Raw genomic sequence first — 13,793 nt, forward strand, 5'->3', positions numbered from 1 at the left:
GATGGGCAGAGTCTCAGTGCCGCAGCCCTCCAGCTGGGCTGTTGGCAGAATGTTTGCTGAGCGCCGGGTAGGCGGCCTCAGGATGCTGAGCAGAGGGCCTATTGTGCGGCTGTCTGGGCCTGGTGGAGGCGGGTGTAAGGCCCACCATTTCCTGTCCTAGAGGTGCCACCTTGGGTGAGATGCCTGCCCTCTCAGGCCTCAGTGTTCTCATCTGTAAGTGAGCATATCATGGTTCATACGTCACTGGGAAGTGTGGGGTGCATTGAGGTGGGCTGGTGAGGGGCCTGGCTTATTCCCATGGTGATCCTCGCATCAGCCCCTCGGATCCCCTTGGCTGGCCCCCACCCCATCTGTCACAGACAGGCCACCACTGCAGGTCTAATTCAGAAACAGCGTTTATTGAGGTGGCCCTGAGGGCCTGGCACTGAGCCACAGCTGCCGGCGCCTCCAGCTCACTCCTCCTTCTCGTCCCCATGGGTGATGATGTAACACAGGGACTTGTAGTCGATGTTCCCTGCCAGGTCCATGGGCGTCAGGGCAAACATCTGCTCCACCTGGGGGAGGCACTGGGGGAGCTCCTGGCTCCAGGCACAGCCCAGCCAGGGAGGCCTGGGGAGCCGGCGTGTGACCTAAGGGAGACCTATGACCCTTCTCCTTGCCCTCTGGGGCTGCATTTTGGCCCTTAGCCTTTTCAGCCCCAAACCCAAAACTGTGACTTAATGTTTTTCTGTTGTCCGACTTTGACCAAACTGGCGGGGGAGGCGCGATGAGGGCCATGGGTCAAAGGGCCCACCCTGGCCCTGGGGATGCTCCCCTCTCTTCTCTGTGCCGCCCCCACGCCCGCATGTACAGAACCTCTTCCAGATGCTGAAGGTGCCACTGTGCTCCCACCCCGGCCTTTGCACACATGGCTCTCCCAGCCTGGCACACCCACCTCCCTTTTTGACTCCACTTTCTTTACCCTCCAGATCTCAACAGAGATGGAACCTCCTCTGGAAAGCTGGCTCTAAGCCCACAAGGGCAACGGGACACCAGGGCCTCCCCAGTGCCCTGTGGGGTGAAGGGCCCTGCAAATGGGTGGGGGAGGGCTGTTGAAAGAGCCAGGAATTCTCACCTCAGCCGGAGAGAATTTGTCTGCCTGGGTCAGGAGAAGCTGCTTGAACCTGGGCGGGTGGGGAGCAGTGGGAGAGCCCGGGTGAGTGGCTGCACAGAGAGGGGGGAGGAAGGCTCCCATGGTCCAGGTGACCACCCCCCAAAGAGCAGAGAGGACCCAGAGTACAGGCACCACCCTCACAAGGGGCCTCATCGCCCCGCCTGCTTCCAGCACGGCGCCCATCGTCCCCGCAGCTCCCACTCACTCATCCTTGTTCACTACGCCTTTGCCACTGGGGTCAAACATGCGGAAGGCGCTCAGGATGGCTTCCTCGGGGTCTGTCCCTGGGAGGCCAAGGGCACAGGTGAGCACCCACGTCCCGAGCTCCCCAACCCCATCCAGGAGGGACCCAGGGTGCAGGGGGAGCCCTCCACGTCCCAGAAGAGGTGGGCTGAGGGTGTTCCCTGATACAAAGTGTCCTTCAGGGCCCAGAGAGACCAAGATGGGCTGTCCTCCTGAGAGGGGCAGGCCTGACTGGGATTCGGGATTTGGGAGTGGAGGCTGAAAGCACCTTTTCCATCCCCGAGTCAGGACTTGGGTGACCAGCGCCCATGGGTCTGGGAAGCAGGGGTGGGCTCCACATCCCCTGGGTGGGCAAGGGCCAGGTGGGGTCCAGGCAGGGTTCAAGCTCGCTGCCTGGCCAGGGGGCTCCAGACCTGCCCCAGGCTCACCGTTGAGCTTCTCTCCGAAGAGCGTGAGGAAGACGGTGAAGTTGATGGGGCCCTTCCCCTCCTGCAGCATGGCGTCCAGCTCCTCTTCTGGGACACTCACCTTCCCTGGTGGGGGTAGGGGCATGAGATGGACACAGGGACCCTGGGTGTCCACGAGTGCGGCCCAGACTGCCCTCCCCTCCTTCCCAGGTAGGGGCAGCTCTGAGTGGCGGAGGAGAGGTGGAAGTTAGGTGTGACTGGGCAGAGGCAGGTGTGAGGAGACGGCAGGCTGGGTGGGAGGCAGGCACCCACCGAGCTGGGAGTAGGTCTCCCGAAGGTCTGACTTGCAGATGATGCCATCCCGGTTCTGGTCTATGCAGCTGAAGGCCTGTGAGGTAGGGGGCCACAGTCTCCAGTTGGGAGCAGCCCCCACCCCAGGGAAGGCAGGGGGTGGTGGGAGGAGCAAGGACAGAGGCCAAGACGACTGACCTACAGAGAAGAGGGGTATATGCGGGGCGGGGGCTTCAGGATGGGTCCCAGGCTGTTGGGGGTGGGGCACTCACTTCCTTGAACTCCTGGATCTGGGCTTGCTCGAACATCGAAAAGACGTTGGAAGAGCCACGTTGGGCCTGCTTGGTGGCCCCGGCCTTGCCCCTGGTCCCCGCCTTCCTGCTGGCCTGCAACACTGTGGGTGGGGAGGGGTCCTCTCCCTGGCTCCCCAAAGACCCCACAGTGCACACCCCCAGAGCATTGCAGGAGAGGCTGCTTCAGAGTCCTCTTCCTGTCCCTGGAGACCACCTCTCTGGGATCAACACAGGCACAGAAATGGCTGGCTCTGCTCCCCCAGCCCAAGGGACCGTATCTGGGAGGCCTCTGGCCTCACATCCCCCCACCTGGCACTCACCATCTTCTCTCTGCGGCAGCCTGGTTGCCACGAGGGGCCCACAGCCCCCTTTATGTCTCAGCCTTATCACCTACAACACCAAATAAGGACAGGAGGAGAGGACAGGCCCAAACTTGGCAGCCCCCGTCTGGGCTGGGGGAAGACAGGGCCCCAAGCAGATTCCAGCCACATTCCTGGTGACCTCTAGGCCCCCAATCTGTAACATCCGGGTGTCCACCCATTCCGGCAGCACCTCCTGAGAGCAGAGCGGGCTCACAGCTCTCACCACTCTATGTGCTGCTCCCCTCCTCTGACTGTCCCTCCTGCAGGTCCAGCCCAGAACCTGTCCAGTCCAAGAGGACAGCGGGGGCAGGGCTGGCCTGGGGCCCCCACTGGGCTTGGCAGGGCAGTGGGTGGCACTGAAGTTGGTCTCTGGCCTGAGACCCCCAGGGATTCCCAGAGGTTTTGGTGAAGATGCTTGGCCCTGACCTCTCGCCCCTCTGACCAAGGCGCAAAAAGCAGCCCTGAGCTGGCTGTGACCCCAAACAGAGCCTGCACATGATGCTTTTGGAGCAAGAGCTCTGCCTCCATCCCTCGGGAAAGTGGGTCGAGAGTCCCTCGTGTGGGGCTCCACCGTGGAGCAAGGGGCCCGGGTGCCCTACACTGTGCCAGAGCAGCAGCCTCATGTCTCCTTGCAGGCCCAGGGCACAGAAGGACTGGAGGAAAGGGGACCTTCTAGAGCAGAAGGAGTGGGCCGCTGGCTGGCCCCCTGAACCTGGCTCTGCCAGGCTGCCCTGTCTGGCTGCCCCGCCACCCGGGAGTGAGGCCAGATCCTGCTGGTTGGTGTGAGGAATGCAGAGAGGTTCTTATCCCTCAGACCCAATGTCCCTTTGGTACAACAAGTAAGTGTTTCATAGCACCTCCTTTGCTCTCCTGAAATGAATTTTATAGGACATATAATTTACCTTCATAGACAATTTTGAAAATCAATACAATGCCCTGATGTGTAACATAAAGGAAAACTAGGAAGTAATCTATATTCAAATGAGATCTGATATGAGAATGCTCAAACATGGGTACATTAGTACCAATAATGAATTGGATGCTTGCGCAAACTTCTGATGCATAATTTAGAGTCGAGAGAACTAAAAAGACCGGAAGCAATTCCATAAGAGACACACCAGAAAACAAGAGAACATCTCAAGGGGGGTTTGACTGCTCAAGATCACAACTTTGGGTTAAGCTCTGAATGAAACGACACAGTCGGTAGTTTCTCTCATTGAAAACTGAGTGGATGTTAAAATCCTACAAATACTCCACAGCCCTTATACCCAGAGAGAAAGAACACTGGACAAGGCCATGTTCTAAACTTTTAAAACTTTTAATTAAAAAAACCCACACTGTCCCAGGTTGGGCATGGAGAGGTTGGTGCGGCACATGGAGGTCTGGTGAGACGAGAAGCCTGTCTGGGCCCTCCCAGGTGCCCCCAGGCCTGCCTGTGCTGGGGCCTGGGCTCCACCTCTTCCAGGGCCCCTGGGTAGGGGCTTTGCATCTCCTGTGAGGGTCCATCCCAGAACCCCAAATCACTCAGGGATGGCACTATGGGAGGGAAAAGGCTGCCATCTCCAGGCTTTGAGTGTACCTGCAGCCTCCCCTCCCACCCTACCCGCTGGTAGCCCAGGCCTACGTCTAGGTCTGGCTGGCCCCAGGGGGACTGGGGGTGGGGTGGGGGGGGCTGCCTCCCCAATTAGGCTGAGTTCCCAGGGAAGACAGGCCGCAGCAGAGGGCACCCGCTTCCCAGAGCTGGGCTGAAAGCTCCGAGAGGCAGGCAGTGCAGAAACGCAACAAAGTCCTGAGTGAGTGACTCCTTTCTGGGTCCTCCATTACAGAAAGAAAGGCAAGGGACATTGGGGGTCTCCATTCGTGCTCATCCAGCCCCCAACCCAGTCAGGGCAACAGGGCTGTCCCACCAACTGACTCTGAGAGAAGAGGGCTGCCCGGGTCCCACATTCCCCCTGCGGACCTTTCCCCATCTTCTGGGGTGGCAGGGGGGATAGGAGGCATCCATGGTCCTTACAAGGAGAGGCCTCTTGACCCCCCAGGCCGGGAGCATCTGTGGGGACCACGTTCCCTGGAGCTCAGGTCCAGCGCCGGCACCAGCCTCCTCCTTGCCACGCCGCCTCGGTTCTCACTGGCCCAGCATGCAGGCCTTCTTACAGGCCACCGCGGAGATCAGGGCCGCGCCCCGGCCGCTGCCCTCCTCCGACTCGATGAAGGTGATCTCGCAGTTGGGCGTCAGCCTGCGCACGCTGGCGTGGAACCGCTGCTTGAAGCTGAGCAGGGGGGAAGCAGAGCTGCCGAACCTCCTCCCTGCGCTCCCAGCTGGCCTCCCCCCGCCTCGGACCCACCCTCCAGAGCCGGTCACGCTCACTGAAGGCAGCCACAGGGGATAAGCCTAGGGGACCCTTCCCATGGGTGTGAGCCAAGGGGGACGAGAGAGAAGAATCCTTGGGGCCTCAGAGAGGGTCCTTCTCGGCCCGCATTTCCTAAGCGGGGACTGCGGTCCGGCTGTGCCCTCAGGACGCGCTCCCACGACGGGGAGGCGGGGCGCGGCGGGGTGGGCGGATGGCTGCGGGGCGCACCTTGGGTGCAGCTTGTACACCGAGCCGTCTACACCCACGGTGATGCGCATCACGTCCTCCCTGCGGCTCTCGCGCATGCGGTTGATGACGGCCGCCAGCCCCGCGGAGCACATGTGCGCGGCGCGCGTGGACACGCTCTCGCAGGCGCGGCGCACGATGTCGCAGTCCGTGCCCGAGGGCCTCAGCCCCAGCGTGCTCAGGATGTTGTAGATCTGCTTGCGGTCGCCCGAGTCGCTGCGGGGCGGGGGCGGGGGCGGGAGGGCCGAGGGCGTCGCTGGAGGGTCGGCCCCAGCGGCGACCTCTTCTCCAACCCCTGCCGACCTCACCCAGGTAAAGCGCTTGGGGCTCGGGCTCCGGAGGGGAGCACGTCCGATTCCGCAAGGCACCAGCAGTAACCTGGTCATGACTCCACTGTTTAAGCCCTGGGTATCCGCTCTAAGGTGGGCGACACTGCCGCGCCTCAAGGCTGTTGCGTGGATGAAGTGAGGAGATGTCCGCGGCCCATGGTGGGGACGCGCGGGCTGCTTCCACTGCCCGGCGGCGGGTTCCACCGGGGGCAGGAGGCCACCCCCGCCCCCTTAAGCTCCGTCCGGCTCCCCATCCCAGAACCTCACCCTCCCCCGCACCCCCCCGCATCGCCCCCTCCCCGGCCGAGCGCCCACCCCCAAGCCTCACCCGCAACCCCGCCCCTTGTGTCCCTGTCCCGGACCCCGCCCTCTGCGCACTGCCCCCTGTACCTGCCCCACCGTCCGCTCCACCCACGCACCTCTCGACTTGCGACACCAAGCGCGTCTCGAAGGCGCCGCGCGTGCGCAGCTGCTCGGAGGCCTCCCCGTGGAAGAGCAGGTTCTCGTCCACAAGCTTGAGCAGCACGAGCCGCACCAGCTCCCCCATGTACTTGCCGCCGATGAGCTTCTCATATCTGGACAGGGGGCGGCCGGGTCATCCCCAGCAGGGAGGTCCCACGCGCAGGCGGAGCTTGGGAGCCTGCCCCACCGCCCCCCACCGTGGCCATGAGGCGGCCATCTGGGCGCTGTGACACCCACCCTTGGCAAGCCTGGGTTCGTGCCCGTTCCCTCATTTATGAGCGGGGGGCTTTAGGACTACAGGGGTGAGGAACCTGCTTTGGGGCCTCGAGAGTGGCCCAGCCCCTCTGATGGGCCTTGCGCTGAATCCCCTTTAGTCCTCCCACATCCTGTGATGGGGTGCTGTTCTCATCGCTCGGTTGCAGTTGGGAAAACTACAGCTCCGGCTCCGAGGCGCTGGTGACCAGCCTGGGCGCCCCCCTGCCGCCCTGCTGGGGCTCTGCGCTCCTGAAATCCACGGAGCTGACCGCTGGTGCCGGCCGGCGTCTGCGAGCCTTCCTATTTTCATCTAGTAGTACATTGAATACTACTGATCTAGCGGAGGGTTATGAGAGTCAGAGAGGAAGCTAGCCACGGAGTCAGCCAGCACGTGCCTGGCGCGTCTGTTAGGCGCCTAATAAAGGGTGGCCGTGACTCCGACAAGCTCTGTGAGGGCTGGTTCTCAAGCTGTGTTGTGCGAGCCCGCAGCGTTCCCCAAAATACAGCTGTCCGTTCTGTGAACCTGGACGGATCTGTCTGTACTTTGGGGAACTCTGGGTTAAACCCAGTTAATGTTCCTGGGGGCGTCTCAGAGCCTTCCTGCCCCCTGTCCAGGGGGCCAGGTCCCGGCTCATCCATGCACAGACTGTCTTTTTGAGGACTAAACCTTCACATCTCTCACTGTTCCCGGTTTACAGAGGGCCACGACATGCGTGGGAGCTGGAGGAGGAGACGAGCCGGCTTACGAGGGGGTTGTCAGTTTGCTTTTCCCCAGAGCTGTTTAAAAACAAGCCTATTATCTGCGTGGCCGGCCCCATCTGCCGCCCCAGCGGGCTGGGGGAGGGGCGCGCCTTACAGCTGCTGGCCAGGGTTCAGGGAGTTCTCGTCCACCACGCGGTCGTACTCCAGCAGGAACTCGTCCAGCTCGCCCGCGTCCCCGAAGGCGCCCCACTCGGTGTTGACGCACATGCGGCCCTCGTCCCCATCCACCAGCTCCACGTTCTGCATCTCCTCCATGTAGCAGGCGTTGCAGCCGGTGCCTGTGGGGCGGCAGCGTCACGCCCCAGCTGCCTAGGGCGGGGCATGGCACCTTCCTGCGACCTTGCCTCTCCTGGATGTCTCCCCATCCCTGAGTAGGCGCTGGTTCCTGCAGGCGGGAAGCCCTTTGGGACCCTGTCTTCCCAGCTTCCTTGAGCCCTCCACACCCACCACTGTGGAAAGGTTTCCCTGCGTCCCTGGAGCAGAGGAAAGGTGGCTTTCTCACGCACCAGAAGACCTGGGTTTGCTGTGTGACCTCAGGTAGATAAGCCCACCTCTCTGGGCTCTTCCTCTTCCCTAGGAGGGGATGGTAACACCTTCTCCTCCCATTTCCTGGGTAGTTGGGAGGATTGAGGGAAACATGTGTCAAAGTGCTTTGCCAACTAGAGATGGGTGTGGGATGTTATGATTTTATCTTCAGCACTGAGCAGAGTAACCAAGAGTGTTTGCAGAGCAGATGTGAGCACAGGCCGCCCGCTGCCATCTCTGCTCCAAGAGGGGTATGCCTGAGGCCAATGGCTGCAGAACTCAGGTTGTGGTGCCCCAACCCCACTGCCCCCGGCAGCTGTGGAGGAGAGAGCGGGGAGGATGGCCAGGGCTCCTGGAGCTCCTGTCTAGGTGGTGGCCTTAATGACAACTTTCCATCTGAAAGGCGAGGATGAAAGGAGAAGGTGTGACACACAAGAGGAGAGACACAGCAGGTCAGGCTGCAGCTCAGGACACAGACATACAACTGCAGGTGGGGTCCTAAGAACACAAATATATAACCTTTCAGGGCTAGCTCCAAAGGGCCCAGCAAAGCAAACAACTTTACCCCCGACTTTCTGGGTAACCAGGGCACAGAGAGTCCAGAAAAAACCCTGCATGCCTGTGTGCCCACGGGCTAACTGATGTGACAGGATTGCTTTTCAGTACACGCTCGTTGTAACACCTTGGGAACTTCTGGGAAAGGCCGTTGGTCAGTGTGGAAAGCCCCGGAGGCCGGCACTGCCTCCCTTCCTGGTACCTGCCTTTACTTCTGGCAGGGCAGGCTGCTGCCCTGGCCAGGGTTAGACCAACCGGGAAGGAATGACGACTTTTGCTTATCCTCTTCCACTTGGACAAATCCGTCCAGTTTGGTCAATTTACCAGATAAGGTGTTTTAATTAAATCCTGATGGACTAAGCGGACATGCAGCTGGTGTGCCATCTGATGCAGTGACCTGCACGTGTTGAAATGCTTCCTACCAGTAAATAGCGCCTGCATTCAGGACAACATTGCTGTTCCCCAAGACTGTCTGGGGCTTCAGCACCTGTGGGGTTGGTGCCTGGCACATAGGCCCTGCTCCGGCCATCACTGATTGCTCAGGACTTTGGCCTTAACTCCTCGGGGCCCGAGGCAGAGGCAGGAGGAGGCCTGTGCACCATGCTGTAGACAGGGGAGCCTTGGCGCTGTCTTTTGACAGTAGAACCTTTTGAGGTGGCAAGGCCCCTGGATAGGGCAGGGCACGCGTTCTTACCCACAATCATGCCAACCTCACACCGGCGGTCTTCATAGTAGCAGGAGATCATTGTGGCCACAGTATCATTCACCATCGCCACCACGTCCATCTCAAAGTCCTGCCAAGAGGCGCAGAGGCAGCGGTGATAGGGCTGGGGGTCTCGACTCAGCCTGCTCTGGGCTGGTCCAGCCAGGTGAGGGAGGACAGGATTCCTTCCTGGGGGGATGCCCAGAAGGCCCTCCCCGGCATCCTGGCCTCGGGGGAGAGTGAGGGGGATCCAGGGCAGGGGCAGGGGCAGGTGCCGCCTCACCCCTCTCCGTTTGATGGCGTCTCGCAGGAGCCCCACAATGTTGTTCCCTTCTGCTCCAGAGGCCTTGAAGCCCTTGGTCCAGTTGAGAAGGATGCCCTGAGAGAAGAGGAGGGCCTCTGTGGCTGCTGACGAATGCTGGGGGCAGGGGTGAAGGGAAGGGAAGCTAACTCGGACGACAGGGACACGCACCCCACTTTAGAGTCGAGGAAACTTAGGCTCAAAGCAGCCACATAACTTTGAGAGGCATTGGAGACCATTCTCCACAAACATCTCGTATTTCTGCAGGGCTGGGTCCCAGCCAATTTCAGAATCTTGTATGGTAAAGCCCAGAGACGTCTCCCAGAGCAGGATGCGATCTGGAGGGGAGCGGCCCTGAGTAAGATCGGGCTTCTCTCCTATAGCGCACCCTCTGCATGTGAAGGAACCATCTGGAGCTCTGTATGCTGTGGGGACTGGGGCTCAGAAAACCAACACGAGCTGTTGCTCCAGCTGCCATTCTGCTGTGAGTACCGAACTGGCTTTCTCTCTGACCCAGAGGTCTCATGTGTTAACTCATGCTGGTATGATTTATACCCTCATGTATATATGACTGTGTAATGTACACGTGTATGTACGTGCACGTATATTTACATGTGTGCACACATGATTCACACTCATGCATCTAAAATTTACATCCATGTGCATGTCCAATTGGTGTGTTTATGTATGTATGCATGTAAAATTGAGGTCTGTATATAATTTATGTATAATTGACATATGTATATATATCTGTATAATTGGTGTGTTTATGTTTGTATAATTTGTGTGTATATGTATGCATGTATGATTTACATGTGTATATATGTATGTGTAACTTACTTGTGTGCGTGTGTGTGTATAGTGTAGCTGTGGCAGACTAACTTGCCAGCTCGCAGGCGAGGTGAAACCGCAGCCCTGCACATTTCTGTCTCCGCCACAGGTGGTAGAGGAGGTGACGACATGCGGGCATGCTGGAGCCCACCTGCCCGAGTGTGGGCCTCAGCGTTGTCACTTCCTGTCATGGGCAAGTTGCTAAGCCTCAGTCTCCTCGTCTTTCACGGGGGTGATCATAGTGCACGCCTCGCAGGGTGTGGGGGGGCAAAGAATAGGGATCCACTAAGGTTACTTCCCGAAGTCCCACAGAACGTAATAGATGGAGCCACGGTTTGGATCTTTCCCAAATTGGGTGGCTGCATCTGGAGGCAGCACAGGGCAGAGTTCACAAGGTGCCTTTCTCTGGGGTGCATGTCCATCCGTCTGTGCGTCCATCCACCTCCTCCCCCACACACCCCTGCACCTGGCCCTACCTTGTCTATGTCTTCATGCCTCACGGGAAAGGAGAAGGTGAAGCCCAAGGGCAGCTTCTTGTGCTTCATCTGATGCTTGTCCAGGAAGTCAGAGATGCACTCGGAGATGTAGTCAAAGAGCTGGAAGAGCCATTTGACCACAGAGGGTGGGCCAGCTGCAGCCCCCTGGGGCCTCGAGCCTGACGTGTTCCTCAGCCCATGCTGAGGCATCAGGCCCCAGGAAAGCAAAGCCTCCGGGCCTGACCTCAGTTCCCCTGTCCTGATCGCCACTGCTTGTCGGGACTCAGGCCCTGAGCTTCACCCAATGCCAGAGTCCGGGCAGCCCCCAGGACAGGGTGACACCAGGACCGGGTTGGTCCCAGCTCAGCTGTGTTCTGTCAGCCTGACCTTCTCAGCTGGACCCAGTAAGATCTGGCCTCAGACACAGAGGGCAGAGGCATATCCCTGGTCATAACTATGATTTCTGTCTCCAGCACCCAGAGTGTCCTTTTCGTCCTCCGGCTGTCCTGGCTGCCCTACCCCTGCCCCTGCCGAGGACCAGCCCCCACCCCACTCACGTGGGCCTGTCCACAGAACTGGGCATTGCTGAGAGCTCTGCTGATTGACTCAGCTCCCTGCTGGGTGCCGGGGACCAGTGAGGCACCCACACCACCCCTGCTGCCTTGATTCATGCCCAGTGCCAAACATTTAGGGGTGTGGTGAGGACCAGGCTGCCATGGGCCTCCTGCCTTGAAACCCTGCCACTCAGGGGATCAGCTCTGGTTCTGTCCACCTCCCCCCAGGGTTCATTCTACTTCTGTTCCCCCTCCTGAGTCCTCCCTGAGGTCAGGATGGCCTTGCTGCCTGCGCAGACATTATGATTGCAGTCACCCCACTTGGTGTCCATGCTGGTGCAGAGCAAGGGGCGATACATGGGGAGGGGGTGGAATGTGTGGGCTGCATGCTGGCTGGACCACCGTGTTCTCTTAGCTACCCTGCCATGTTTCTGATCCTTCTGGGAAACTGGGCAGGGGTGTAACCTGCTGGGACCGTGCCCAGTGGCCATCCACCTAGTCCTCTCAGCTGCCTGCCTGGGCCCTCTGAGGCTGGGTGACCCTCCTGCCTACAGCTGCCCTCCCACCCCTGGTGGACTGGTGGGCCTTCCCACCAAGGCTAGCTGAGTTCTGAGATCCGGGGTGGTCTTGACCCTAGCCCCCAGCCCCCGGCCCAAGCTGCTCACCATCTCGGCGGTGCCCGTCATGGCGTCCTCGGGGATGGAGTACATCTGGTGCTTAGTTTTCACACTCCACTGCCCCGCCTCGCCCTCCCCCACCTTCACCAGCATCACCCTGAAGTTGGTGCCGCCCAGGTCCAGGGAGAGGAAGTCCCCGACTTCTGCAGCCACAGGGAGAAGCACATCAGCCTTAGGGGCACCACCTGGCAGGACCCCCAAGACCAGGGAGAGCAGGAGGGGACGGCACGGGGGGTCCAGAGCAGCTGGACCTGGGGCTGTCAAGGCCAGACATCTGGGGAACCCCCGAGTAAACTGTGGAAGGAGTCGAAGCTGAACTGGGAAAGTCGCTGGGAGCCCTCTGCCTTGGACTGAACTCACCCCGAGCCCAGGGCCCAACTGAAGACCTAATGAAATGACCCAGTCTCAGGATCAGGCTGGGTGTCCCCCAAGTGACCATGGGGAACCAGTTTCCCATTGCGACTTGAAAAAAGCCAGTTTTCCTGAGACTGGGGCTGGGCCAGCGGAGCCGAGGGTGAGAACTGGCCCGTGTCTGGGGCCTAGTGTGTTTGCGACTTGTCTCAGGGCTGCTGGGGTCAGTCAGAGCCGCTAAGAAGGGCCAGGGGTACCTCTTCCTGCTCGGGCCTGGGGACAGCTGCCTCCAGATGAGGAGCTGCCATTCCCACGTGGGTCCCATCCCTGCCTGGCCCTGGCCCACAGTACCTGAGCCTTCCGGGGTGGAGCGCACGTAGGTGGGCAGCATCTTCACAGTGGCTTCCTCGTGGGTCTCTAGCCTCAGGCCTCGGTCCATCTCCTCCTGCATCCGCCTCATCACCTTCTTCAAATCCTCCTCCTGCAGCTGGAACTCTGCCAGGATCTGCTCCGCCTGCACAGGGAGAGGGCGTGGGTGTGTGGGGGAGGTGGGAACCAGGCATTTCCCACACACCTAGAGGGTCTCCTTTGCCCTCTGACCCTGGGTCCAGGATAACCCATTGTTTCAAACTACCACAGTTAAGACCAGTTGAAAAGTTAGAATAGCAGAGTTCTACGAGCAGCCTCTAAGCAAATGTGACCTGGAGTGTGCTGGAGGGTGAGGGGCAGAGGGCAGATGTGGCGCCTCCCTTTGTGTCTCAGATTCCGCCGATGGGAGGAGGGAGGCGCTGACCTGGAAAGTGGATGAGACAGGGGCTGGAAGAGCGTGTCTGGAGGAGACAGGCAGCTGGCATTACTGTCTAAAAGATCTGGTCATTCTCCCTCCAGGAATTTATGCTAATGGAACAAATGGGCAAGTGTGCACAAATGTGTCTAAGGGATAGTCAAGGGAACACTAGTTAGAGGTGAAACTGGTTGGGGGTGTCTGGTTGACGAAAGCATGGCGGTCCCTAGCATGGAAGACTCTGTAGCCGTCAGAGGGAGGAGGGTCCCTATGCATTGACAGGGGGAGGCCTGCATGCAGAAAGTTCGGATTCAATTATGCCATTCCCGTGAGCATGGGCGGCCCGGGCTCGGTCTCCTCCAGCACCTTCCAGGGAGTGACCGCTCACCCCTCCATGGTGGCCCGAGGTCAGGCTGTGAACGCAGCTGCCCATACCCATGTGTCCCCAGTAAGTGGGACCCTGCATGTGGACAGCGGTGTGGCTGCCCCTTGCCTCTTTCCCACATATCCTGGAGAGAAGAAGGTTACTTTAATTCACTGGTTATTTGGACCAAAAAGGAAAGGAAAGCTACTCTGATCAAAGCCGTGGGTCCACTTTTCACAGAAGCTCACTCTCTTCACGGCCGTCTCCCCGTAAGCCCAGGGCCGGAGATGCTCTGAATTCCAGCCAGGAGGGAACACAACCCTTTGCCCCTTCTTCCTCAGTTTTCAGAGCCCACATTTCGTTGGAGAAGGTAGCACATTAAAGGAAGGCAGCCCCTGCCCAGACCCAGGGACAGCCCGGGGGGGGGGGGGGGGGGGGGGGGGGGGGGGGGGGCCAAACCCGGCACCCCCCCCCCCCCTGGGGGGGGGTGGTGTGGGGGGGGCGGGCGCGGCGCCCCG

The 13,793-nt window shown here is 60.0% G+C and overlaps 2 protein-coding genes across 3 annotated transcripts in view; both read right to left on the reverse strand.

Annotated features, from left to right (window-relative positions):
- Positions 1-379: 379 nt before the first annotated feature.
- Positions 380-2,726, reverse strand: MYL7 (myosin light chain 7). Of its 2 annotated transcripts, none has more exons than XM_046670482.1 (7): positions 2,708-2,726; positions 2,367-2,480; positions 2,116-2,191; positions 1,825-1,929; positions 1,359-1,437; positions 1,115-1,163; positions 380-554 (listed from the first exon to the last, which is right to left on the reverse strand). In XM_046670482.1, exons 1-7 carry the CDS (start codon positions 2,708-2,710, stop codon positions 453-455), a joined length of 528 nt encoding a protein of 175 aa, XP_046526438.1. In that variant the 5' UTR covers positions 2,711-2,726; the 3' UTR covers positions 380-452. The 2 variants fall into 2 exon arrangements, with proteins under 2 accessions (XP_046526438.1, XP_046526437.1); XM_046670481.1 differs by having other exon boundaries at positions 380-566.
- A 1,354-nt stretch (positions 2,727-4,080) lies between these two features.
- Positions 4,081-13,793, reverse strand: part of GCK (glucokinase) — a 50,630-nt gene continuing 40,917 nt past the window's right edge. The window contains exons 2-10 of the mRNA XM_046670068.1: positions 12,479-12,641; positions 11,765-11,919; positions 10,546-10,665; positions 9,221-9,316; positions 8,929-9,028; positions 7,249-7,432; positions 6,095-6,250; positions 5,329-5,562; positions 4,081-5,019 (exon numbers count right to left, since the gene is read on the reverse strand). Of these exons, the coding sequence (XP_046526024.1) occupies positions 4,875-5,019; positions 5,329-5,562; positions 6,095-6,250; positions 7,249-7,432; positions 8,929-9,028; positions 9,221-9,316; positions 10,546-10,665; positions 11,765-11,919; positions 12,479-12,641 (1,353 nt within the window). The 3' untranslated portion in view covers positions 4,081-4,874. The remainder of the gene's footprint in view (positions 5,020-5,328; positions 5,563-6,094; positions 6,251-7,248; positions 7,433-8,928; positions 9,029-9,220; positions 9,317-10,545; positions 10,666-11,764; positions 11,920-12,478; positions 12,642-13,793) is intronic.

The sequence above is a fragment of the Equus quagga genome, chromosome 8 (genome assembly GCF_021613505.1).
Source record: "Equus quagga isolate Etosha38 chromosome 8, UCLA_HA_Equagga_1.0, whole genome shotgun sequence".
NCBI lineage: Eukaryota > Metazoa > Chordata > Mammalia > Perissodactyla > Equidae > Equus > Equus quagga.